At 37.0% G+C, this 25690-nt stretch overlaps 1 protein-coding gene across 2 annotated transcripts in view; it reads left to right on the forward strand.

Annotated features, from left to right (window-relative positions):
* The window catches only part of ARHGAP32 (Rho GTPase activating protein 32), a 197383-nt gene that overhangs the window by 43732 nt on the left and 127961 nt on the right, over positions 1-25690 (forward strand). For both annotated transcript variants that reach the window (XM_029957580.1, XM_029957581.1), the window contains one exon: positions 22841-22927. In XM_029957580.1, the coding sequence (XP_029813440.1) occupies positions 22841-22927 (87 nt within the window). The remainder of the gene's footprint in view (positions 1-22840; positions 22928-25690) is intronic.

The following is a 25690-nucleotide window of genomic DNA, read 5'->3' on the forward strand; positions in this document are numbered from 1 at the left end:
TTTTTTAATATATATGTTTTAAATGTTTATGAGAGAGAGAGTGAGTGAGCAAGCGAGCAAGTATGCTCTCCCAGAGAGCATGGGGGAACGGCAGAGAGTAGGAGAAAAAGGATCCAAAGTGGGCTCCATGCTGACTCAACCATGAGATCATGACCTGAGCCAAAGCTGGACGTTTAACTGGCTGAGCCACCCAGGTGCCCTTAAACTATGGAAATTTTGATAAGAATTGCATTTAATCTATAGGTTAACTGAGTTTACTAATATATAATTTACTGTGTTTATCATGCTGAATTTTTAAATGTTTAGATTATTTTTAGGTAACAGTTTTTATTGTTAATGTGAATGGAAATTTTTCAGTTTCATTTTAAAATTAGATACTATTGATAATTGAAATTCTATTGATTTTTTTCACCTTTAAAAATTTTCTTTTTAGACACATTTATTGAGATAGAATACATACACCATATACTTCATCGACTTAAAAGTATACAACTCACTGGCTTTTGGTATATACAGTGTTTTTATCATTAAATAATGTTCCAACCTATGGCTACTTAGCACATTTTATACATTTTTAAGTTTTCATTTTAAATTTAATACTTCTGGGAGACTTTTGCTTTGGGGAAGATGGAAAAGATAGTGGTGAGTTTCCTGTGTTTTTCGTTTTATAGCCATTTCAACCATTTTATACAATTCATTGGCATTAAGTATATTCACATCATTATGTAAAATCCCACTATCCATCTCCAGAAGTTTTCATCAACACGAACACGAACACGGGATGATACAACATATGGAAATCAGTCAATGTAATATAGCACATTAACCAAATGAATGAAAACACCCATATGATCATCTCAGTTGATGCATAAAAAGCATTTGACAAATTTAGCATTCTTTCATGATAAAAACACTCAATAAACCTAAAATAGAAGGAAACTCTGACAGAATAAAGACCAGCTATGAAAAATCCACAACTAAAATCCATGGTGAAAAAGTGAAAGCGTTTATCCTAACATCAGGAACAGGCGTGTTTCCTCTCAAAATTCTGCTCAGTGTGATTCAGAGCACTTAGGCAGGAGAAATAAAAGGCATCCAAGTTGGAAATAAAGAAGTAAAATTATCTCTGTTTGCAAATTATATGACCTTATATATAGAAAATCATAAAGATTCCATAGAAAATTCTTAGTTCAGCAGTTTCCAAATATAAAATCATCAGTCCTATATCAGTTGTATTTCTATACACTAAAAGTGAATAATCCATGAAAGGAAATTAAGAAAATAATTCCACTTACAATAGTATCAAAATCAATAAAACACTTAAGAATACACTTAACAAGCTCTCTTGTATACAGAGAGCTATAAAATGTTGCTTGAAAGAATATGAAGAAAACCTCATAAATGTAAAGTTCGTGGGTTGGAATTCTTAATATTTTTAAGATGATACTACGTCCCAAAGTGATCTACATTTTCATCGCAATCCTGTCAAAACCCCAATGGCATTTTTTTTGGTATAGAAAAACCCATCTTAAGATTTACATGGAATTCTCAAATGACTCTGAATATGCAGAAAAATCTTAAAGAAGAATGTTGTTGAAGAACTCACACTTCGTAGTTTCAATGCTTACTGCAAATCTAAAGGATCAAAACAGTGTGGTACTGGCATAAAGACAGACATACAGACCAATAGAATAGAAGAGAGAACCCTCAAATTAATCTTCACATTTACGGTCTATTGATTTTAAATAAGATCTCCAAGTCCATTCATTGGAGGAAAGGACAGCGTTTTCAGCAAATGGTGCTGGTAAAACTGGGTATCTACATGCAAAATAATGAAGTAGAACTCTTTACCTTATGAGCTTAAAGACCTAAATGTGAGAATGAAAATGTTAAAACTTAGAATATAACATACATGAAAATCTTTATGACATTGAATTTGGCAATGATTTCTTGAATATGACACCAAAAGTAAAGTAAAAAAACAGTAGATAATTTGGATTTCATCAAAAGTAGAAACTTGCGTGCTTTAAAAGATATTATGAAGAGAGTTAAAAGGTAACCTACAGAATGGGAGAAAACACTTGTAAATCTTGTATCTGATATGGGTTTAATATCCAAAGTAAAGAACTCCTACAACTCAAAACAATAAAACAAACTAATTCACAAGTGAGCAAAGAACTTGAATAGACATTTCCGCAAAGAAGTTATACAGATGGCCAATAAGCATATGAAAAGAAGCTAATTTATCTGGTACTTAAAGTAGTGTATTGAAGTTTGTTATTACTGTAGAGCCGTTTCTCCCTTTGATTCTGTCAGTGTGTATATAATTTGGGGCTCCTTTACATGGTGCATACATATATTTTTCCAGCTTTATTGAGGTATGATTGACAAATATAAATTGTATACATTTAAGGTGTATAATATGATGTTTTGACATATGTATACGTTGTGAAATGTTTACCACAATCAAGCTAATTAACTATCCCTCACTCCACATAGTTGCTGAGAACCCTTGAAATATATTACAAGCAAATTTCAAGTGTACATTATTTTTAAATGTAGTCACCATGCTGTGCATTAGTTCTCTAGAACTTATTCTCTTTACAACTGAAAGTTTGTATTTTTTCTTCTGTATCTTCCTTTTCCCCCTGCCCCTCAACCTCTTATAACCACAATGCAACTCTGTTTCTCTGAATTCAGCTTTTTAAAAACTGTTTGTTTTTGAGAGAGACAGTGAGAGAGAGAGAGACCAAGCATGAGTGGGAAGAGTCAGAGAAAGAGAGGAAGATACAGAATCCAAAGTAGGCTCCAGGCTCCGAGCTGTCAGCACAGGGCCTGATACAGGGTTAGAACTCACAAACTGTGAGATCATGACCTGAGCTAAAGTTAGATGCTTAACAGAATGAGCCACCCAGGTGTCCCTAGCGTTTTTTTTTTTTAAATTTTTAAATGTTTATTTTTGAGAGAGAGAGAGAGAGAGAGAAAGCATAGCAGGGGAGGGGCAGAGAGATAGGGAGACACCGAATCCGAAGCAGGCTCCAGGCTCTGAGCTGTCAGCACAGAGCCTGACACAGGGCTCAAACTCATGAACTGTGAGATCATGACCTGAGCCAAAGTTAGGCACTTAACCAACTGAGCCACCCAGGCACCCCATCCTTTTTTCTTCTCTTCTTTTTCTTTTTTTTAAAGATTCTGCATATAAGTGGCATCATAAAGTTCTGTCTTTCTGTGGCAGGCTTATTTTGCATATAACAGAATGTTCTTCAGGTTCATCCGTGTTGTCACAAATTGCAAGATTTCTTTATTTTTTATGGCTGCACAATATTTCATTGTGTTTATGTAGTGTGTGTGCATGCACACATGTGTATGTCTATGCATATATCTCATTTTCATTATCCATGTGTGGATGTACAATACACTTAGGTGGTTTTCATATCGCTACTGTGAATAATGCTGCAGTGAACATGGAATGCAAGTATCTCTTTGAGATAATGATTTCCTTTGGATATATATACATGAGTGGGATTGTTAAGTTATATGATAGTTTTATTTTTTGAGGAACCCTCATACTTTTTGCCACAACAGTTGAACCAATTTATATACCCACAACTATTTTGCATGGGTTTCCTTTTCTCCACATTCTTGCAATTCTTACCTTTTGACTTTTTTTAAATAATAGCTATCCTAACAGATGTGGACTGTATCTCACTGTAGATTTGATTTTCATTTTCTGGATGATTAGAAATATTGAGCATTTTCTCATATACCCATTGGCCATTTGTATGTCTCCTTTGGAAAAAATTTTATTTATGATCTTTGCTTATTTTTAAATCAGGTTATTTGTGGTGTTGTTGAGTTGTATGAGATTTTTATATATTTTTGGATAGTAACTTCATATCAAATATGTGGTTTGCAACTATTTTCTCCCATTCTGTAGATTGCTTATCATTTTGTTAATTGTATCCTTTGCTGTACAACTTTTTAGTTTGACATAGTTCCAGTTGTTTATTTTTCCTTTTATTGCCTGTGCTTTTGATAAAGTCAGATTCAAAAATTATTGCCAAGATCAATTCCAAAAAGTTTCTCTCCTGTTTTTTACATGAGTTTTGGGGTTCAAGTCTTATGTTTTAGTCTTTAATCCATTTTGAGTTGTTTTTTCATGTGTGTTGCGAGGGTCCAATTTTATTCCTTTGCATGTGGATATCCAGTCTTCCTACAAGTTATTGAAGAGACCATTCTTTTTTGATTGTGTACTCTTGACACATTTGTTGAAAATTGGTTGACTATCTATGCATGGGTCATTTTCGGGACTCTTGATTCATTTCTGTTGGACCATTGGTGATTTAGTTCCAGTATTTGTTATTATGCCCATATTGTATTCTTTTGCTTACCATAGTTCTGTCATACCGTTTGAAATCAGGAAGTGTGATGCCTCCAGCTTTGCTCTTGTTGCTCAAGATTGTTTTAGCTATTCTGGGTCTTTTGTGGTTGCATGTAAGTTTTAGGAATTTTATTTTATTTCTGTGAAAAATGCCCGTGGGATATTGATAGCGATTGGATATAACCTTTAGATTACTTTGGGTAGAAGGGACATTGTAACAATATCAATTCTTTACATTTAATTGTATCTTTTTTGGTTTCTTTCAGCAATGTGTTATAGTTTTCAAAGGAGATCTCTCATCTCCTTCATTAAATTTATTCCTAGGTATTTTACTCTTTTTTGATGCCATTGTAAATGGGATTTAAAAATTTTTTTCAGATATTTCACTATTGATATATTGAATTGCAACTGATTTTTGTGTGTCAATTTGGTATCCTGCAACTTTACTGAATTCATTTATTAGTTTCAATATTTTTTGGTAGAGTTTATAGGTTTTGTTTTTTTAAGGATAAGATCATGTCATCTACAAACAGAGTTTTAATTTTTCCTTTCTGATTTCAGTGCCTTTTATTTTCTTTTCTGGCCTAATTGCTCTGGCTAGGACTTCCAGTACTGATGATGAATGGAATTGGCAAGAGGGATTCTCCTATCTAGCTTCACATCGTAGAGGAAAGGCTTTCAGCTTTTCATCGTTGAGTATGATGTTAGCTGTGAGATTTTCCCATATGGCTTTCATTAATGTGAGGTACATTCTTTCTGTGTTTAATTTATTGAGAATCTTTATCATAAAAGGATGTTGGATTATTTCAAATACTTCTTATGCCTCTTTCGAGTTGATCATGTGGTTTTCTCTTTCCTCTCATTAATGTAATATATCACATTTATTGATTATATATGTTGAACTATCCTTGTATCCCAGGGATAAATCCCTCTTGCTCATGGCCTTTTAATGTGCTGTTGAATTTGGTGCTAGTATTTTGTTAAGAAATTTTATATGCATTTCCATCAGGGATATTGGCCTATAACTTTCTTTTCTTATAATGTCCTTATCTGGATTTGGTATCAGGATATGATGGTAACCTTCATAAAATGAATTTGGGAGTGTTCCCTCTTCTCCAGTTTTATAGAGGAGTTTGAGTAGGTTTGGTGTTAAATCTTCTTTAAATGTTGGACAGGATTCACCATTGATGTCATTAGGCCTAGGCCTTTTCTTTGTTAGAAGGTTTTTGATTATGGATTCAATCTCATTGTTATCAGTATTAAAATTTTATTTCTTCACAATTCAGTCTTGGTAGGCATGTTTCTAAGAATTTATTCATGTCTTCTAGGTTATCCAATTTGTTGACACATTATTGTTGGTAGGAGTCTCTTGTGATTCTTTGTATTTCTTGCTATCAATTATAATGTCTCTTTCATATGTAATTTTATGTGAGCCTTCTCTCTTTTTCACAGTCTAGCTAAAAGTTTTTCAGTTTTATCTTTTCAAAAAACCACCTGCTAGTTTTATTGGTCTTTTTAAAAAAAATGTTTATTTTTGACAGAGAGAGAGCACAGGGGAGGAGCAGAGAGAGAGGGAGACAGAGGATTCAAGCAGGCTCTATGCTGTCAGTGCAGAACCTGATGAAGGGCTCAAACTCAACAAACTGTGAAATCATGACCTGAGCCAAAGTCTGATGTTTAACTGACTAAGCCACCTAGGTGCCCCATTTTGTTGTTTTATGTTGTTTTTCTCTCATTCCGTTTTTATTTTTATTTATTCCTATTTCATTTTTTTTTTGTTTTTATAATTTATTTCTGCTAACTGGGCTTAATTTTTTCTTCTTTTTCTAGTTCCTTGAAGTGTAAAGATAGGTTTTTTATTTGAGATATTTTCTTAATATGGATATTTGTCAGTATTAACTTCTCTCAAAACTATTTTTGTTGCATCTTACAAGGTTTGTTATATTGTACTTCCATTTTGTTTTTCTCAAGATATTTTTTTGATTTCATTTTTTATTTCTTTTTGCACCTGTTGGTTATTCAGGAGAATATTACTTACACATATTGTGTGAATTTTCTAGTTTACTTGCTGTTATTAATTTTTAATTTCATACTAGTTGGAAAAGATACTTGGCATGATTTCAGTCTTCTTAAATTTCCAAAGACATATTTTGTGATATAATTTGTGATCTGTCCTGGAGAACGTTTCATGTGTATTTTTAGGAAGAACATGTATTCATATATAGATAGAACATGGATGATCTCTCCATGTTGAGAGTCAGATATTAATATCCCTGACTACTGTTGTATTGCTCCTTACTCCTCCTTTTGTTTCTATAAATATTTGCTTAATATTTTTAAGAGCTCCAGTGTTGAGTACATATTTATTATTGTTATATGTTCTTCATGAATTGGCTCTTTTGACCTTACTTAATGACCTTTGTTGTGACACTTGTTTTTTAAAGTTTATTTTGTTAGAGAACATGAGAGAGTGTGTGAGCAGGGGCGGGGCAGAGAGAAAGGAGAGAGAAAATGCCAAGCAAGCTCTGTGCTGTTAGCCCACATGGGGTTAGATCTCACGAATCATGAGATAGTGACCAGAGCTGAAATCAAGAGTTGAATGCTTCACTGACTGAGCCACTCGGGTGCCTCTTTTGTGACACTTTTTGACTTAAGGTTTACTTTATCTAATATAAGTATAGTCATCCCACTTGTCCTTTGGTTTGATTTGCAGGAAGTATTTTTCCCCTAATCCTTCATGTTTAGTTTATAAATCTCTTCACTTTTAGTCCTTTAAGCTAAAGTGAATCTTTTTAAGGCACCTTGTAGTTGAATCTAGCTTTATATCCATTTACCTACTGTCTTGTTACTCTATTGGGACATTTAATCCATTTACATTTAAAATAATTACAGATAGAAGCTGGGAAGATGGCGGAGTAGGATTCTAAGCTCATCTTGTGCCCCAGATACAACTTGATAACACTCACATCAGTGTAAACAATCCAGAAAACAGCTTGAAGACTGGCAGAATAAGCAGCACAACTTAAGGTAGAGAAGAGGCTACATTGAAGAGGATAGGAAAGGCAGAGAGGGGGTGGGGAGCAAAACAGACCTGTGGGCTGTCTGTGAGAGAAGGGGATCTGTGGGTGCAGAGAAGGGAGAGAGACAGACTCTCACAATGAAGAGCCTGCATGGGGAATCCAAATCCCTATAACATTTGGCTTTGAAAACTAGAGGGTCTGAATTTTGTTGAGTTCTCACAGCAAGCAGGACTTAAAGCTTTGGGAGAGCTGAAAGGCAGTAGGAATGGAGTCCCTGCCCTTAAAGAGACAGCACAACAAAAAGCCAGCAGAGACACAGCATAGAAGCCGCCGTTTGAAAAACACCTGGGGTATATGGGAGAGTTAGTAGTTTACTCATCTCAACCTGTGTCCTAGAGAGACAGATGGCTGGGAGACTCCTCCAGGAACAAAAGCTGGTAGGTGCCATTTCATGCCTCCTCCCCCAAGATAAACACACTGGCCACCTGGGGGGAAACCGCAAACACTCCCTACCCACACCCCCCTGCCCTTTGTTGAATCTGCCATTTCCAGTCATATTTGATTCAGTCCCACTGCTGCAAGTTCCTTCCCCAAGAAGACCAGAGCATATCTTGCTAACTTGGTGTCGTTAACCTGTATGCTTTGTAGGGCCTTGGTTTAGGTGGACAGAAGCAATGGTAGGCCCCCTCCTGCAGGAGAATAGGTTCCTGTTGTTAAAATTGTGAATCCCATGTGAACTTTGTGATCCCCCAGCTGGCTTTGGTTTGGCACTGGCAGCAGGTAACATCTTACAAGCAGATTAGCAGCCATCTTGTTAAAACTACATACCCTGCGTGGCCACCAGGTCCAGGCAGTCACTATGTGTCCTCTTGCTTGCACACAAACCTTTTGGACACTGTATGGTTAGTCCTCTCTATTACACTCTTTGCCAGAGCCCACTCAAACTGGGGCCACAAGCCTGCAGAGTACAAGCAGTCCCAACGGGGGCCAGCACCATACCAAAGTAGCTCCTATCCTGGGGCTCATACTGTGGCCCCGGTAGTGGGCTGGCTGGCTGCAGAAAGTTAGTCTGATTGCAGGGTCCACCCACCAACAAAGTGTCTCAGGGACAACATAGGGGTGTGCGGCAGCTTGGTACTACTGTATATCTGGCAGATGCCTGGTTTGACTAAACTTCAAGCCCAAGGTGGCCCCAGACTGGTCTACTAACATCATCGAGAACAAACACTGCCCACAATAGGCAGAGAGCCACAGCTGATGACTGGACTGAAGGAAAATTTGACTCAGCCACAACAGCAGGGTGCATGCAACACACAGGAGACACCCTTCCAGTAAACATTGAACACTGCACTGTAAGGCACTATAGAATCTCTTCTTGATGAGGCCTTTTCTTCCAAGAGCAGGAGACATAACTGACTTTTCTAACACAGAGAAATAGACACAGAGAGTTAGACAAAATGAGACAGAGGAATATGTCCCAAATGAAACACTAGGACAAAGCTACAGCAAGAGATTTAAGCAAAATGGAGATAAGTAACATGCCTGATAGAGAATCTAAAATAACAATCATAAAGATATTTACTGGACTTGAGAAAAGAGTGGAGGATGTCAGGTAGGCTCTTAACAAAGACATAAAAAAGAACCAATTAGAGATGGAAAAACACAATAAATGAAATTAAAAATACACCAAATGGAATAAATAGCAGACTAGAAGAAGCAGAAAAATGAATCAGTGACCTGGGGGACAGAGTAGTGGAAAGTAATCAAGCTGAGTAGGTGAGAGAAAATAAAATTGTGCAAAATGAGAATAGACTTAGGGAACTCCGTGATTCCAACAAGCAAAATAACATATTATAAGGACCCGAGAAGAAGAGAGAGGAAAGTAAACAGAAAATTTATTTGATAATATAATAGCTGTAAACTTAACGAATCTCGGGAAGGAAACACATCCAGATCCAGGAGGCATAGAAATCTTTCAACAGAAGCAACTCAAGGAGGTCCACACCAAGACATGTAATAATTAAAATGGCAAAAAGGAGTGAGGAAGAGAGAATTTTAGAAATAGCAAGAGAAATAAGATTAGTACATACAAGGGAAACTCTACAAGGCTATTAGTGGAATTTTCAGCAGCAGGGTTGCAAGCTAGAAAGAAAGTGGCGTGATATATTCACAGTACTGGAAGGAAAAGGCCTGCTGCCAAGAATACTCTATCCTGCAAGACTGCCATTCAGATTAGAAGGAGAAGAATTTGCAGGACAAACAAAAGTTAAAGGAATTCATGACCACTAACTCAGCCCTACAAGAAAGGTTGAAAGGGAACTCTTTGAGTGGAAAGAAAAGACCATAGTTAAGGTAAGAAAAGTGGAAGCACAAAAGCAGTAAAAATAAATATGTATGTAAAAATCAGTCAAGAGATTCATAAAGTATAACACCATATACCTAAAATATGAGGGATGGGGGTGGAAGGGAAGTAAAGAAGGAGTTCAAACTCAAGTGACCCATCAACTTAATATAAACTGCTATATGCAGAAAATCATAACAAACCTAATAGAAATTATAAACCAAAACCCAGTAATAGATATGCAAAAAATAAAGAGAAAGGAATCGAAGTATAGCACAAAGAAAGCCAGCAAACTATGAGAGAAGAGAGCAATAGAAGGAAAGATCAGAGAAAAACTACAAAAACAACCACAAAACAAGTGACAAATAGCAATAAATACACACCTATCCGTAATTACTTTAAATGTAAATGAACAAAATGCTTCAGTCAAAATACACAGGGTGATGGAATGGATTAAGAAAAACAAAACTCATTTTAGACCTAAAGATACATGCAAATTGAAAGTGAAGGGATGGAGAAACATTATTATGCAAGTGGATGTGAAAGTGAAAAGAAAGTCAGGATAGCCATACTTTTATTGGAAAAAATAGACTTTAAAACAAAGAGTGTAAGAAGAGACAAAGAAGGACACCAAATAATAAAGCGGACCATCCAATAAGAAGATATAACAATTGTAAATATTTCTGTACCCACTGTGGAAGCATCCAAATGCACAAAACAGTTAGTAATCAATAGAAAGGAAGTAGTTGATAGTAATATAATAATAGTGGGGGGTCTTTATCACCCCATTTACATCAATGGACAGATCATCCAAATAAAAAATTAATAAGGAAACAGTGGTTTTTAATGACACACTGGACCAGATGGACTTAACAGATATATTTAGAACATTCCATCCTAAACCAACAAAATACACATTTCTTTTCAAGTGTACACAGAACATTCTCCAGAATAGATCACATATTAAATTACAAAACAAGTCTCAACAAATTCAAAAAGATCAAAGTCATGCATGTTTTTTTACTACAATGCTATGAAACTAAAAATCAACCACAATAAAAAATCTGGAAAGAGCACAGATACATGAAGGTTAAATCATCTACTACTAAACAAAGAAGTCAACCAAGAAATTAAAGAGGAAATAAAAAATTACATGTAGACAAATGAAAGTGAAAAAGCAAAGGTTCAAAATCTTTGGGATGTAGGGAAAGTTGTTCTAAGAGGGACATTTATAGAATACAGGTCTACGTCAAGAAGCAAGAAAAATCTCAAGTAAAAAAAAATCTCAAATAAAATACCTAACCTTACACCTTAAAGAAGAAACAAAACCCCAAACCAGCAGAAGAAGAGAAATAATAAAGATTAGAACATAAGTAAAACTAAAAAAAAGTAGATCAATGAAACCAGGAGTTGGTTCTTTGAAAAGATCAATGAAATTGATAAACCTCTAGCTAGGCTCACCAAAAAGAGAGAGGACTCAGATAAAATCACAAATGAAAGAGGAGAAATAACACCTGAAAGTATGGAAATATAAACAATTGTAAGTGAATTTTATGAAAAACTACATGCCAACAAATTGGACAGCCTAGAAATGGGTAAATTCCTAGAAACATATAACTTACCAAAACTGAAGCAGGAAAAAATAGAAAATTTGAACAGACCAAATACCAGTAATCATTGAATCCATAATCACAAAACTACAATGAACAAAGTCCATGGCCAGACGGCTACACATAATTCTATCAAACATTTAAAGAAGGGTGAATACCTATTTTTCTCAAGCTTTTCCAAAAAAATGAAAGAGGAAGGAAATCTTCTGAATTCCTATGAAGCCAGCATTACCCTGATACCCAAACCAGATAAAAACATCACACAAAAGGGAACTACAGGCCCATAGCTCCAATGAATACAGATGCAAAAATTCTCACCAAAATATTAGCAAACTGAACCTAACAATACCTTAAAAAATCATTTACCACAATCAAATGGGATTTATTCCTGGGACATAAGGGTGGCTCAGTATTTGCAAATAAATCAGCTTGATATGCACATCAGAAAGAGAGAGGATAAAAACCTTATGATCATTTCCATAGGTATAGGAAAAGCATTTGACAAAGCACAACATCCACTCATGATAAAAGCCTTCAACAAAGTAGGTTCAGAGGGAACACATGTCTAATAATGAAGGCCATATATGAAAAACCCACACATCTTCTTTAGTGGGGAAAAACAGAGCTCTTCCTTTAAGGAACAAGACAAGGATGTCCATTTTCACCACTTTTATTCAACATCATACTGGAAGTCCTAGTCATAGCAATCAGAAACAAAAAAGTAAAAGTCATTCATATTGTTAAAGAAGATGTAGAGCTTTCACTTTTTGCAGATGACATGATACTTATAAATAGGAAACCTGAAAGACTCCAAAAAATTAGTAGAACTGATAAATGAATTCAGTTAAGTTGTAGGATACAAAGTCAATGTATAGCAATCTGTTGGATTTCTATATACTAATAATGAAGCAACAGAAAGAGAAATTAAGAAAACAATCTCATTTACACTTGCACCAAAAACATTAAACTACCTAGGAATAAACTTCACCAGTAGGTGAAAGACCTGTACTCTGAAAACTATAAAACACAGATGAGTAAAATTGTTGACAAAACAAAGAAATGGAAAGACATTCGATGCTCATTTATTAAAAGAAAAAATGGCCATACTACCCGAAACAGTCTACACATTCAATGCAGTCCCTATCAGAATACCAACAGCATTTTTCTCAGAACTAGAACAAACAATTAAAAAATTTGTATTGAACCACAAAAAACCCCAAATAGCCAAAACAGTCTTGTAAAAGAAAAACAAAACTGGAGTATCACAATTCCAGACTTCAAGCTGTAGTAATTAAAAAAGTATGGTACTGGTACAAAAAAAGACATAGATCAATGGAACATAATAGGAAGCTCAGAAATAAGGCCACAATTATATGGTCAGTTAATCTTCAATGAAGAAGGCAAGAATAGGCAATGGGGGGAAAAAGTCTCTTCAACAAATGATGTTGGGGGTGCCTTTGTGGCTCAGTCGGTTAAGTAGCTGACTTAGGCTCTGGTCATGATCTTGTGGTTCGTGAGTTTGAGCCCCATGTCGGACACTGGGCTGACAGCTTGGAGCCTGAAGCCTGCTTCGGATTCTGTGTCTCCCTCTCTCTCTGCCCTCCTCTGCTTATGCTCTGTCTCTCTGTCTCTCAAAAATAAATAAATGTTAAAGAAATTAAAAACAAAAAAATCCCACAAATGATGCTGGGAAAACTGGACAGCTACATGGAAAAGAATGAAACTGGGCCACTTTCTTTCATTATACAGAAAAAGAAACTCAGAATGAATTAAGGACCTAAATGTGAGACCTGAAACCATAAAAATGCCTAAAGAGAGCACAGGTAGTAATTTCTCTGGCATCAGCTATAACAACATCTTTTTTTAATAGGTTTCTGGAGGCAGGGGAAATGAAATAAAAAGTTATCGGCACTACATCAAAATAAAAAGCTTTCTGCGCAGCAAAGGAAACAACCAACAAAACTAAAAGACAGCCTACCAAATGGGGGAAGATATTTGCAAATGACATATTCAATAAACTATTAGTATCCAAAATATATAAAGAACTTAGAGAAATGAATACCAAACAGACAAACAACAATAACAAAAAAGTAATCCAGTTAAAAATGGGCAGAAGACATGCAGAGGGCCAACAGATACATGGAAAGTTGCTCAACACCACTTATCAGCAGGGAAATGCAAATCAAAAACCACAATGAGATATCATCTCACACCTGTCAGAATGGCTAAAACCAAAAACTGAAGAAACAAGTGTTAGGAAAGATGTGGAGGAAGAGGAACCCTTGTGTACTGTTGGTGGGAATGCAAACTGGTACAGCTGTTGTGGAAGACAGTGTGGAGGTTCCTCAAAAAATTAAAAATAGGGGGCGCCTGGGTGGCTCAGTCGGTTAAGCGGCCGGCTTCAGCTCAGGTCATGATCTCACAGTTCATGAGTTCAGGCCCTGCGTCGGGCTCTGTGCTGACAGCTAGCTCAGAGCCTGGAGCCTGCTTCAGATTCTGTGTCTCCCTCTTTCTCTGACCCTCCCCTGCTCACACTGTCTCTGTCTCTCAAAAATAAATAAAAAAATCATTAAAAAAAATTTAAAAAAATCATTAAAAAAATTAAAAAAAAATTAAAAATAGGACTACCCTGTGATTCAGTACTAACAGTACTGGGTATTTACCCAAAGAATATGAAAACACTAATTTGAAGTGATACATGTGCCCCTATATTTATTGCAGCATTATTTACACTTGATCTTAGTCGAAAGGCTGAGAAGTGATATTGCCAAATTATGGCATAATAGCCAAATTATGAAAGCAGCCTGTGTCCATCAGCAGATGAATGGATAAAAAAGAAGTGATATATATTTACAATGGAATATTACTCAGCCATAGAAAGGATGGAATCTTGTCATTTGTAATAATATGAATTGTTGTATAATGCTAGAGAGTATAGGGCTAACCGAAATAAGCCAGTTATAGAAAGACCAAACCATGTGATTTCAGTCATATGTGGAACTTGAGAAACAAAAAATGAACAAGGAAGAGAAAAAAAATAGACAAAGCAAAAAAACCAAACTTTTAACTAAGGGAACATATTGATGGTTCCCAGAGGTGAGGTGGGGGTGAGTGGGTGAAATAGGTGAAGGGGATTAAGAGTACACTTATCTTGACAAGCCCTGAGGAACATAGGGAGTTATTGGATCACTGTATTGTACACCTGAAACTAATATAACACTTTATGTTTACTTGAATATTAATAATTATATGGGTGAAATGAGTCATTAGTAGACTTGAGAATTTGAACCTTCAGTTGATGAGCTAGGAATAGGATATCGTGATAAGGAATGAAGTAGTTGGAAGGAAGGAGGAATGAGACTGTTTAGAATATATCTAAGAGAAAGAATCATTTGCCCTGGTCTAGAAATAGAAGATTAGGAGCCCCAAATACATAAATTCAGCCTTATTTTTGAACAGCCTAAATTAAAACAAAATTGACTCACAGATTATAGTAGTACTAAATGAGAAATTTTAAGTGGGGAAAGTTATTGACACAAAGCGTTTTGCTAATATAAAGCATCAAGGTTACTGTACTTTGTTTTTAGAATGAATAGCATGTATTTACCTGTCGAGTCACAGCATATAGAGAACAGTAGTTAAGAAGGATAAAGATTTATCTTAAATTTAAATTTCTTGAAAGTTTCCCCTTTATTTCTGATGGGCAGCTTGCCGTGTGTAATATTAACTTGTTGGTTTTCTTCTTTCAGTACTTTGAACATATCATCCCACACTCTTATGGTCTAAAATTTCTGCTGAAAAATCTGCTGATAACTCTGGGGATTCCCTTCTATGCACAAGTCTCTTTTCTCTTGCTATTTTCAGAATTCTTTTTGTTTGATTTTTGACTGACTATAATCTGTCATAGTGAAAAAATCTTTGGTTTCAGTATGTTCAGTGATGTTTGAGCTTCATATACCTGGATATCCACATCTCTTCTCAAATTTGGGAAGCATTCAGCCATTGTTTCATTAGATATAGTTTCTGCCTCTTTTTCTCCTTCCCTTGGGGCTCCAGTAATTCATGTATTGTTGCACTTAATGTTTCCTGTAATGTCTGTAGTCTTTCTTCGTACTTTTTAATTTCCTTTTCTTACTGCTCTTCTGACTATATAATTTCAAAACACTTATCTTCAAGTTCATTGATTATTTCTTCTACTTGGTTGAGTCTGTTGATACTCTTTATTGAGTTTTTCAGTGCAGTTATTATATTCTTTAGCTTTGAGCTTTCTGAGCTTTTAAAAATTATTTCTATATCAGTGTGGTTTTGATTTGAATTTCCCTGATGATGAGTGACATTGAGCATCGTTGCTTGTCCCCTGTGACCCAGCAATAGCACTGCTAGGGATTTACCCAAGGGATAAAGAAGTGCTGAGGCATAGGAGCATATGTACCCCAATGTTCATAGTGGCACTTTCTACCCAAGCCAAATCATGGAAAGAGTCTAAATGTCCATCATCTGATGAATGGATCAAGAAGATGTGGTATATATATATACAATGGAGTACTACATGGCAATGAGAAAGAATGACATATGGCCATTTGTAGGAAAGTGGATGGACCTTGAGGGTGTCATGCTAAGCGAAATAAGTCAGGCAGAGAAGGATAGATACCATATGTTTGCATTCATAGGTCTAACAGGAGAGACCTGGCAGGGGACCATGGGGAGAGCAAGGGGGAAAGAGAGCGGAGAAGAGTGAGGGACACAGATCAAGGGAGACTAGTGAAGACGAACCATGGACTGAAGGGGGAGAGGGAGGGAGGGGGTGATGGTCACAGTGGGGGGCACTTGTGGGGAGAAGCACTGGGTGTTATATGGAAACCAATTTGACAATAAACTATTATAAAAAATAAAGTGTATGGTTGGTACCATATTAAAAAATTATTTCTATATCTTTTTTAATTAAAAAAATTGTTTAATGTTTATGTTTGAGAGAGAGAGTGTGAGCAGAGGAGGGACAGAAAGAGAGGGAGACACAGAATCTGAAACAGGTTCCAGGCTCTGAGCCGTCAGCACAGAGCCCAATGTGGGGTCTAGAGTCACGTACTGTGAGATCATGACCTTAGCTGAAGTCAGATGCTTAACTGACTGAGCCACCCAGGCACCCCCCAAAATTATTTCTTTATCTTAAATTCTCATTTTGTTCATATAATATTTTCCTAGGTTTGTTTAGTTGTCTCTTTCTCTCTTTTTTAAAAGTATTTCACTAACTTTTTTTTTTTTTAGCATTTCACTAAATGTCTTTAAGATAGTCATTCTGAATTCTTTGTCACCTCCTAGATCTTTCTTTTCTAGCATTACTTATTAGATGATTATTCCTTTGGTGAGGTCATGTTTCCCTGATTTGTCATGATCCTTGTGTTCTTACATTGGTGTCTGCACACTTGAGGAAGTGGTCACCTCTTCCCGTTTTTATAGGTATATTTGACAGGGAAAGACTTTCAACAGACCTGCCAGCTTGTGAGTTTGAATGGGACAGCTAGTAGCATCTGTGGGTAGGCACTGAATTCTGCTAGGGTCTCTGATGTTTGAGGTCAGGTGGGTTGCTGGCTTGGCCCTGTCATTGGGTGAGATCACCTGTTGGGCTCCTGGGTTAGGTAGTGCTTATTACATGCTAGGGTCTGTGATTGCACAGGGATGCAGCCTGGGCTCAGTCATCATGCCAGGTCAGTTGTGGTCACAGTCTGTACTGCATGGCCAGATGGTGCCAGACTGGTATTTATATTTAGGTGGGTGCACAGGCTGAACTCTGTGATTGATAGGTTGAAGGGTGTTTTGTGCTTTAGGGCAGGGACTCAGGCTTCTCTCTGTGATAAAGGGAGTATGCAGGTTATTTGCTGTATTTGGTCAGGGTAACTAGTTAGATTTTCTACCTGGTCAGGGCTCCTGTCTGTACCTTGTCAGGAGTGTTCACTGACTGGTCTCCCAGCCTGGGCAGAGCCACAAACTGTGCCTTGCATCTGGGCACAGGCTGGAAGCCAGGCTCTGCAATCTGGTTGTGTTGTTACTGACTGCTCTATGGTTGGCTAGTCTGTTGATTGGAGACCCCAACCAGGCAAAACTGATAAGTGTAGCCCCTGGGCTTCTCTGCGTTTTGGCTCCATAGATGGGCAGAGCTGCTGGTGGGGCTTTCTTATCAGGCAAGGTTGCCGGCAGGGACATGGTGCCACAGTGTCATGCTACCAATAACCATTGTCTGGTTGCTCTGTGTCCCACCTGCTTCCTTTGTTAGTAAGTGACCCTACATGGTCTCCCTCTGCCAATTCCTTCAGTGTTCCCTGTGAGGAAAGACAGGAATGGGCCTCCTGAAGATCCCCTGAGCACTGGAGAAGCTGGATATCTCTCATGGGCTCTTTTCTCCCAAGGAACAGCCACAGTCCTAGGGAATCCTTTCTAGTGTGATCCTGTGCTGGCCTGGGAAAGCGGTGATAGTCATCATGAAATCACTCATCTTTACCTTCTGATGTGACTTTTCTTAATTTTTGTGATCTAAGTGTTTGTGTTGGCCTCACCTCCCAAGTTCTGGGATTTTCAGAAAGGTATTCTTGTGTGTTGATAGTTACTAGTGCCTGTTTTTGTGTGGGGGATCTAGAGTCGTGGTTCTCCTATTCTCCTTCCATCTTCCTTTTTAATTTTTTTTTTTTTGAGAGAGAGCATGCACTTGCAAGGAAGCAGGGGAGGGGCAGAGGGAGAAGAGAGAGAATCTTAAGCAGGCTTATGTCCAGCATGGAGCCTGGCATGGGGTTTGATCTCAACGACTGTGAGATCACGACTTGAGCCGAAGTCAAGATTCAGACACTCAACTGACTTAGCCACAGAGGTGCCTCATCCTATTCTTCCATCTTCCTTATTTTTACTTATTTTTTTTAAAGTTTATTTATTTATTTTGGGGGAGAGAGAGAGACATAGCATATGAGTGGGAGAGGGGCAGAGAGAGAGGCAAGAGAGAGAATCCCTAGCAGGCTCCACAGTGTCAGTACTAAGCGTGACACAGGGCTTAAACTCACAAACTGCAATATCATGACCTGAGGTAAAACCAAGAGTCAAATACTTAACTGACTGAGCCACCCAGGCACCCCTTAAAATTTTCTTATATTTATTTTTGAGGCAGAGGGAGGGAGGGAGGGAGGGAGAGAGAGAGAGAGAGAACAAGCAGGGGAGGGGCAGAGAGAGAGAGAGACAGAGGATCTGAAATGGGCTCTGTGCTGACAACAGAGAGCCCTGTGTGGGACTTGAACTCCCCAACAGTGAGATCATGACCTGAGCCAAAGTTAGACACTTAACTGACTGAGCCACCCGGCTGCCCCACATTTCACTTTTTAAAAACGTTTTCTTTTTGTTCTTTGGACTGTATATAGGTGTATCCTGCTCTCTGAAACTTTTCATTTTACCACTTTGCTTTGATGAAGACCAACATTAGTACAGTAACGGCTTTTTCATAAATGATAAATCCTTTTTGGGTTTTTTTAAGTTAGCAAAACCAGGTAGCAACTAATGGAGGTCTTTTGTGAAAATAAGGTGTTGTAATGTAGACTTTTGAAAAGCAGAGGCTACTCTTTGCTTTATTTCATTTTCGGCTTTTAAAAGGTTTCAAAGGTTCTCTCAAAAATAAACAAACATAAAAAAATTCCAGAAACAAATGACAGAGTACCTCGGTGGCTCAGTCAGTTAAGCATCAGACTTCAGCTCAGGTCATAATCTTACCGTTTGTGAGTTTGACCCCACGTCGGGCTCTGTGCTGACAGCTTGGAGCCTGAGCCTGCTTGGGATTCTGTGTTTCCTTCTCTTTCAGCCCCTCCCCTGCTTAAGCTCTGTCTGTCTCTCTCAAAAATAAATAAACATTTAAAAAAATTTTTGTAAGGTTTCAAAGGAATGCTCTACTTTGTGGTCATTGGGCAAAACCTGTATTTTGACTTACTCTGGCTTTCAGTAAGCTGATTCTTCCTCTTGCCAAATCTGTTGACCCCTTTAGTGAATTTTTAGTTTTAGTTAGTGTTTAGATCAGTTTAGTTAGGATTTTTAGTCTTTCCCCAGATTTAATTTTTGCTCCCTTTTTTACTTTCTTTTTCTTCTTGATATTTATCATTTGTTTTTCAAGTTTCCTTTAGTTTTTTTGTGGCTTCTTTGAGCTAATTGAGTATGTTTCATGTAGTATATTTAATATCTGTTAAGTCCTATATCTAGACTTCTCAGGGATGGCTTCTGTTGGTTTATTTTTTTTCATGTGAATGACCCATGTCTTCCGGTTTCCGTGTATTTCTTGTGATTTTTGTTGTTATTGTACACTGGACACTGGATATTATAATGTCATAACCCTGGGAATCAGATTCTCTCTCTCACCACAGGTTTGCTGTTTTTGAAACTGCGGGCTGCAGTCTGTGTTTTTAGTGACTTTTCTAGACTATTTTTGAAAAGACTGTGTCATATGTGCTCACTGAAGTCTTTCTTCTTTTATTTGTGTTCAGGTAGTATTTTGTCAGGGAATTCCTTGGATGCCAAGAACTAAAAATAAAAAATAAAGAAAATGAATAAAAAGCCACTTCCTCCAGTCTTTGCATACTTGCTTTGTATTGGGACACACATTCAGTAATGAACCAGGCTCCTTTATAGCTCTGACTTAGCCCGGAGAGTAGAGGTGAAAGCCTAGGTCTTCCTACATCTTTTGTGTATGTGTCCTACCTTGAATACATTCATGGGTTTCTAAATGCCCCAATATACCCAAGCACTTTAGAATGTTCTCGTTTCCCAAGGAACATCTCTCCTCAGCTCTTTCTCCTGGGCTTTAAGCGGTCTGTATTATGTTTTAACTATAATCTGTTGCTTCGTATGACTGAAGACTTTTAACTTATTTTATAATATCTTAGCAATGCTGCTTTTTAAAATCCCTGAATGAGTTCTAAGTTAGGTGAAAAAGAGATGTGTGCCTTGTATCAGTTCTTCGTGTAGCTGCCAGACAGATTAGAAGGGACATACAGTCGTTTGTCAATGATGTCTCTCCTCCTTCTGGACCCAGGGAAGGGGGTGTTCTATTTTGGGGCTAGGGCTGCTATCCACAGGAGTGCTGCTGGGATCAGGAGGCGTGGAGCAAGGGCAGGTGAAAGTACCACAGAGTTTTTAAGTTGGCTTTTTCTTAATTCAGCATTCTCTGGTGATTGTAAACCTTTTGCTATATTCTGGAGTGCTGAGAAAGTTGGTTGGGAGAGTTTTTGCTTGTTTGTTCATGTTTCTGTGCAGGGCCTGGAGTTTGGAATTGCCTACTCTGCCATTTTACTGACATCATTTGACCATCTGTCTTTGCTGTTCATTCTTCCACATTCATCTTTTTGCCTTTTTGGGGAAGTTTCTTCTCTTCTCCCCAGTTCTGTTTAGAAAGATTGATTTTATTTCCAATCTTAACTTCTTTTGTAGTTACTGACATTTTAATTTATTTTTATTTTTCATTTTTTAAAATTTTATTTCCGGCAGGGAGAGAGGCAGAGAGAGAGAGAAAGAGAGAGAGAGAGAGAGAGAGAGAGAGAGAGAGAGAGAGAGAGAGGGAAAAAGAGAATCCCAAGCAGGCTCTGCCCTGTCAGCGTGGAGCCCAACATGGGGCTCAATCCCAGAAATTGTGAGGGCATGACCTGAGATGAAATCAAGAGTCAGACGTTTAACTGACTGAGCTACCCCTGAGCCCCTGTAGTTAACTGTCATCCAAAAATTTTATATTCTTCCTTATGGATTAGGTGTTCAGAAATCTTGTGGGGGTTTTTTTTCCCAGTGGGGGAAAGTGAAAATTGATGGGATATCTAAAGATCTGTTTGAGCTTTACTGCTAAGCCACCAGTTTTCTGACTTAGGTCAGGTCTCCCTTAGGGGAGAGCATGTGCTCATTCTTTGTCTCAGTCTTCAGTGCCTCACAGGGCCCTCTGAGCTTTTTTGCCCTGTGCCCCATCTAGGGTGGTTAGCTGCCGTGTACTCGGGGAGATTCCGCACACTGCACAGGTTCCTCTCTCTCTGTTCTCCTGCTCCTCTCGCCCCCCCGCCCCCGGCCTTTGGTGCACTGATCTTGTCTATACACTTGGGACTGGGGTGGGCATTGACTCTCCATTACAAGGTTTTCATTGGAATTTTAGTTCATCCTTCCAGTCCATATGCGGTCTTGAGGGTTTGGCTGGTTTCTCCTTAACCCTGTCCTCCTGCATCTGTACCAGGCATCTGAGCACGAATCTAATCTCTTCTGTCTCATGAATGTCTTGTCACTTTCTGCAACTTTGTTCATTTAGGTTTTTTCTCACCCTTAATTCTTTTTTTATAGTATGATTTTGTAGTGAAGCTGGCTTATTTTGGCTACAGTGAGAATAATCATTATCCTGTGAACTTCTTAATACCATAATAATTTTTAATACCTCAGTGATCCTGCTTTCAAAAATAGAGAATATGCCTTTGTTTTTTAAGTTTTTATATTAACTATAATGATATTTACATTAAATACTTACTGAGTACCAGGCATCTTGGTGAATACTTTCTATGCAGTATCTCATTTGATCCTCACAAACTTGAGAATAGGCATTATTATATTGTTCCCACTTTCCTGGTGAGAGATTATGTAGGTAGGTCAATATTGTACAGCTACTTAGAGACACTTTTGAACTCAGGACTGCGTGTCTCTGGAGCAGAGTTCATAAACATAATAACAAATGGAGAAGAGAGATGTATGAAAAAAATATCACAAAGCAAGCGGCGTGATGAATGGCAGTGAACACTCAGCCTAAATACTGGGGGACAACTGAAGAGTAATTAATTCTGTGGCAAAGTCTTCTGGAGAGTACATGCCTCATTTAAAGGGTTTGTTCACTTTTCAGTTCTAGCCAGTTGTTGCTCATATGAGAATATGGGCCCAATATTTCAGATTTTGTGATTTTTCAGAAGGAAAATGTGTATTTTTCATATGAAGCCACTTTCCAAATTTTAGTTGCTGGTTCAAATAAAAGTAAGATCCAGTGTACAGGCATACATGATAAGTCCGAAGTGACGTGTGTCTGCAGGCCCATCCTGGTCCCTGGGAAGTCAGTTTCCAATCCCTGTAATAGAGCCTGAGCTCTACCCACTCGGTCATGTTCTCAGTGACCACCTTACTGCCTTCCTTTCACAAATGTACTAAATAAATTAAGGAGGTGAAGACCTATTCTCGAATGAATATATTTTATTTATTTCTGCTATGCAGATGTGCTAGTTTAGATTTAAGTTACAAAGACAAGTCTTAGAAACATTTTTTAAGAAAAATGTTTAGAAACATTTAAAAAAAATCCTGAATTCTTCATTTTGTCTTCCATAAGCAATAGATTTCCATTAAAAGGCGTATCTTACAGTGAGTTAACGTGAGGGTTCAAGTATTACTGAATGCCTCGTTTATTCTTCCTCATTAATCATGACTCTCCCTCTCTTCTGCCCTTTTTTTTTTTTTGACATAGCTTTCGCTTTCAGAAGAGCAGAGTGAAGTAATGAAAAATGGCTGTGAATCTAAAGAGCTGGTCTACCTCGTGCACATTGCTTGTCAGGTAATTTTGTGGAAGTAGAGGCTCCTCTTAGTGCATTTCTTCAACTGGCTAATAGAATTTGCAGAAAGATGCTTGTGTGATACGGAAGTGAAATTGGACATTTCATGACTATTGTTAAAAAAGAGATAAATGTGTTCATACATTGAATGCACAGTTTAGTATTGTAACTTGCATATCTTCTCTCTGCATTTTTAGAAAGTTTTTAAGGCTTTAGACATTTGTGGATGAATACCAGTGACTATGGCAACACAGATTTTTTGTTTTATTCTTTGTCCCCATCATATTGGCAGTTCTGCATGTACTCAGCATTGAAATTAATAGAATGAGTCTTACAGATCCTTAATTTATAGATGTAATTGAAATCTCTTCTTGTAAGAGTAAAGGAAATAAGTACATTGTCTATTGATGATTAGATTAAATGAATCAGCTACTGGTCCCTGTTATAGTATAAGAATATGAGATTGGAGGGGTGCCTGGGTGACTCAGTCGGTTAAGCGTCCGACTTCAGCTCAGGTCATGATCTCACAGTTCGTGAGTTTGAACTCTGTGTCAGGCTTTGTGCTGACAGCTCAGAGCTTGGAGCCTGCTTCAGATCCTGTGTCTCCCTCTCTCTCTGCCCCTCCCTTGCTTGTACTCTGTCTCTCTTTCTCTCAAAAATAAATAAGCATTAGAAAAATAAAAAAAAAATAGAATATGAGATTGGAAATTGAACTTAGCTCATATAGAAATAAGATGGCCAAAGTTTCATATTGTTTTTACATGTTTTATTGTGTGTCATCTTGGTTTCTTGAAGGAAGTAGGCAGCTCTGAATCACTAAGTTTGGTGTCATGTTTCATAAAAATGCTTCTATTTCTTGACTTATTTTTTAAGTGAAAATTTCATGTGTACTGTGGTGAACCATTACTCATACAGTAATATAAATCATATCTTCTTAATGTATAGTACATGATTGGCACGTCAGTAATGAATTTATTAATCCCTCTATGACCTAATATCTTTTAGCACCTTTCCTTCTCACCATTAATTTCCATATGTTCTGACAATGCATAACTTTTCTCATAAGCAAAACTAAATAATACAGGTACTTGTACTACATTTTTAAGTGAACTTGAAAAGGTGTAAGCATGGTATTTTGGAACCATATGCCAGCATGTATAATTGTCATTTGATTCTGCTTCAGCGAATTAGTTACCTAGCTACTTAGGCTATTTCATGTTTGCAAGTGTCTTGTCAAACTGCTTATAAAATTTCAGAGAACGTGGTATGCTATTAATTACATCAAAGTAGTAATTTACTGCAGTGGAATAATATCATTGTACTTCCCTGTAGCACTGTAAGTACTCATTGATGCACCCCTCCCCCAGCTTACTTTCTGTATTCTTGCCATATGTGTCAGCCATAAATCATATTAAATTAGAATCATATATTTTTAATAACTAAAATTATAGAGACTCATAATCAAACCCTCTCATTTTTACCAATGAGGAAATTAAGGCCCAGATTACTGATGTGGCTTTTCTAAGTTCTGTGAAATCTTAGCAGGAACTTCTAGGGACTTCAGTTTCCTGATTGTCAGTTTTTCCTGCATCTCAGTGGAATTTACAGTCTAGAATAGACTTAAGAGATTGCCTAGTCTTCAAATAGGATATGATCACCATTACATGCTGATGTAATCTGTTCCAGAATCTATTTTTTCACATATTGCATATTTTTGCTAATTTCTAATTTTTAATTAAAGTAAACTCGGAATTCTTTTTACTTTACTAAATGTATTTGTCTTTTATCTTAAGCTAGTCTTCTCTTGTTATTTTGTCCTAGAAAATGGCCAGTTTTCTGTGAAAACTCTGAAAAACCTGTGATTTTTTTCCCCACGTTTTGGAGGTTAAATAATATTGATTCTTTCAGGTCTTATCGTTGAAACTTGAAACTTGTGCTTTCGCCTCCGCCTCTCAGGGTTTATTTCTTGTTAAATTGTTAATTCAGAAATGTAAACCATGTCTTTCATGCTGAATTGATTCAAATTCGGTAAGCATTTTCATTATCTTTGTGTCTGTCTAGTACACAGATTTTTGCAACACGCATTATAAATTTAATTCTTACAACAACTGTGTGAGGTAAACAGTCTGTTTTTCATTTTATAGATGATGAACCTAAGACTCAAGAATGTTAATTAACTTCTCTAGAGTCATAAAATTAAAGAGAAAGACCAGGATTTGAACCTCAGTCTAGTGTGTGTTTTTTTCCCCTATTCTATTGTTTTCTAATATGACTTGTACTTGGTTAACTACTCTGAAATTTGCAAGCATATCCTAAGTGTTAATAAATAATTATAGAAATACACTGAGAGTGACGGTCAGGTTTCTTTTATGACATCAGTGGAGAGAGTTTAGATACCATTCAGGTGAACATATTTTAGGACATATATCTTTTTTTTCTCATTTAGTAGTGGGGTTTATGAGTTTCTATGATAAAAATACTTTTAAAAATTTTGGAAAATAAGAGAAATGGAGAAAAAAAAATAAAATTGCCCTAACACTACTGCCCTGAGATAGCTTCTGCTTACATTTTTTTATATTTTTGCTTTGTTTTCCATAGTTGTACTTTATAATCAGATACAGAGGTATATATACAATTTTGTGTAATTTTTTATTTGTAAAGCATTCCTCCATTTGTTATCATCTCTTGGTAAACATTCATTAATTAGTATGCTGTAGTACGGTTGACATACAATATTATATTGTTTAAGTGTACCAGCATAGTGA

The sequence above is a fragment of the Suricata suricatta genome, chromosome 11, assembly GCF_006229205.1.
Source record: "Suricata suricatta isolate VVHF042 chromosome 11, meerkat_22Aug2017_6uvM2_HiC, whole genome shotgun sequence".
NCBI lineage: Eukaryota > Metazoa > Chordata > Mammalia > Carnivora > Herpestidae > Suricata > Suricata suricatta.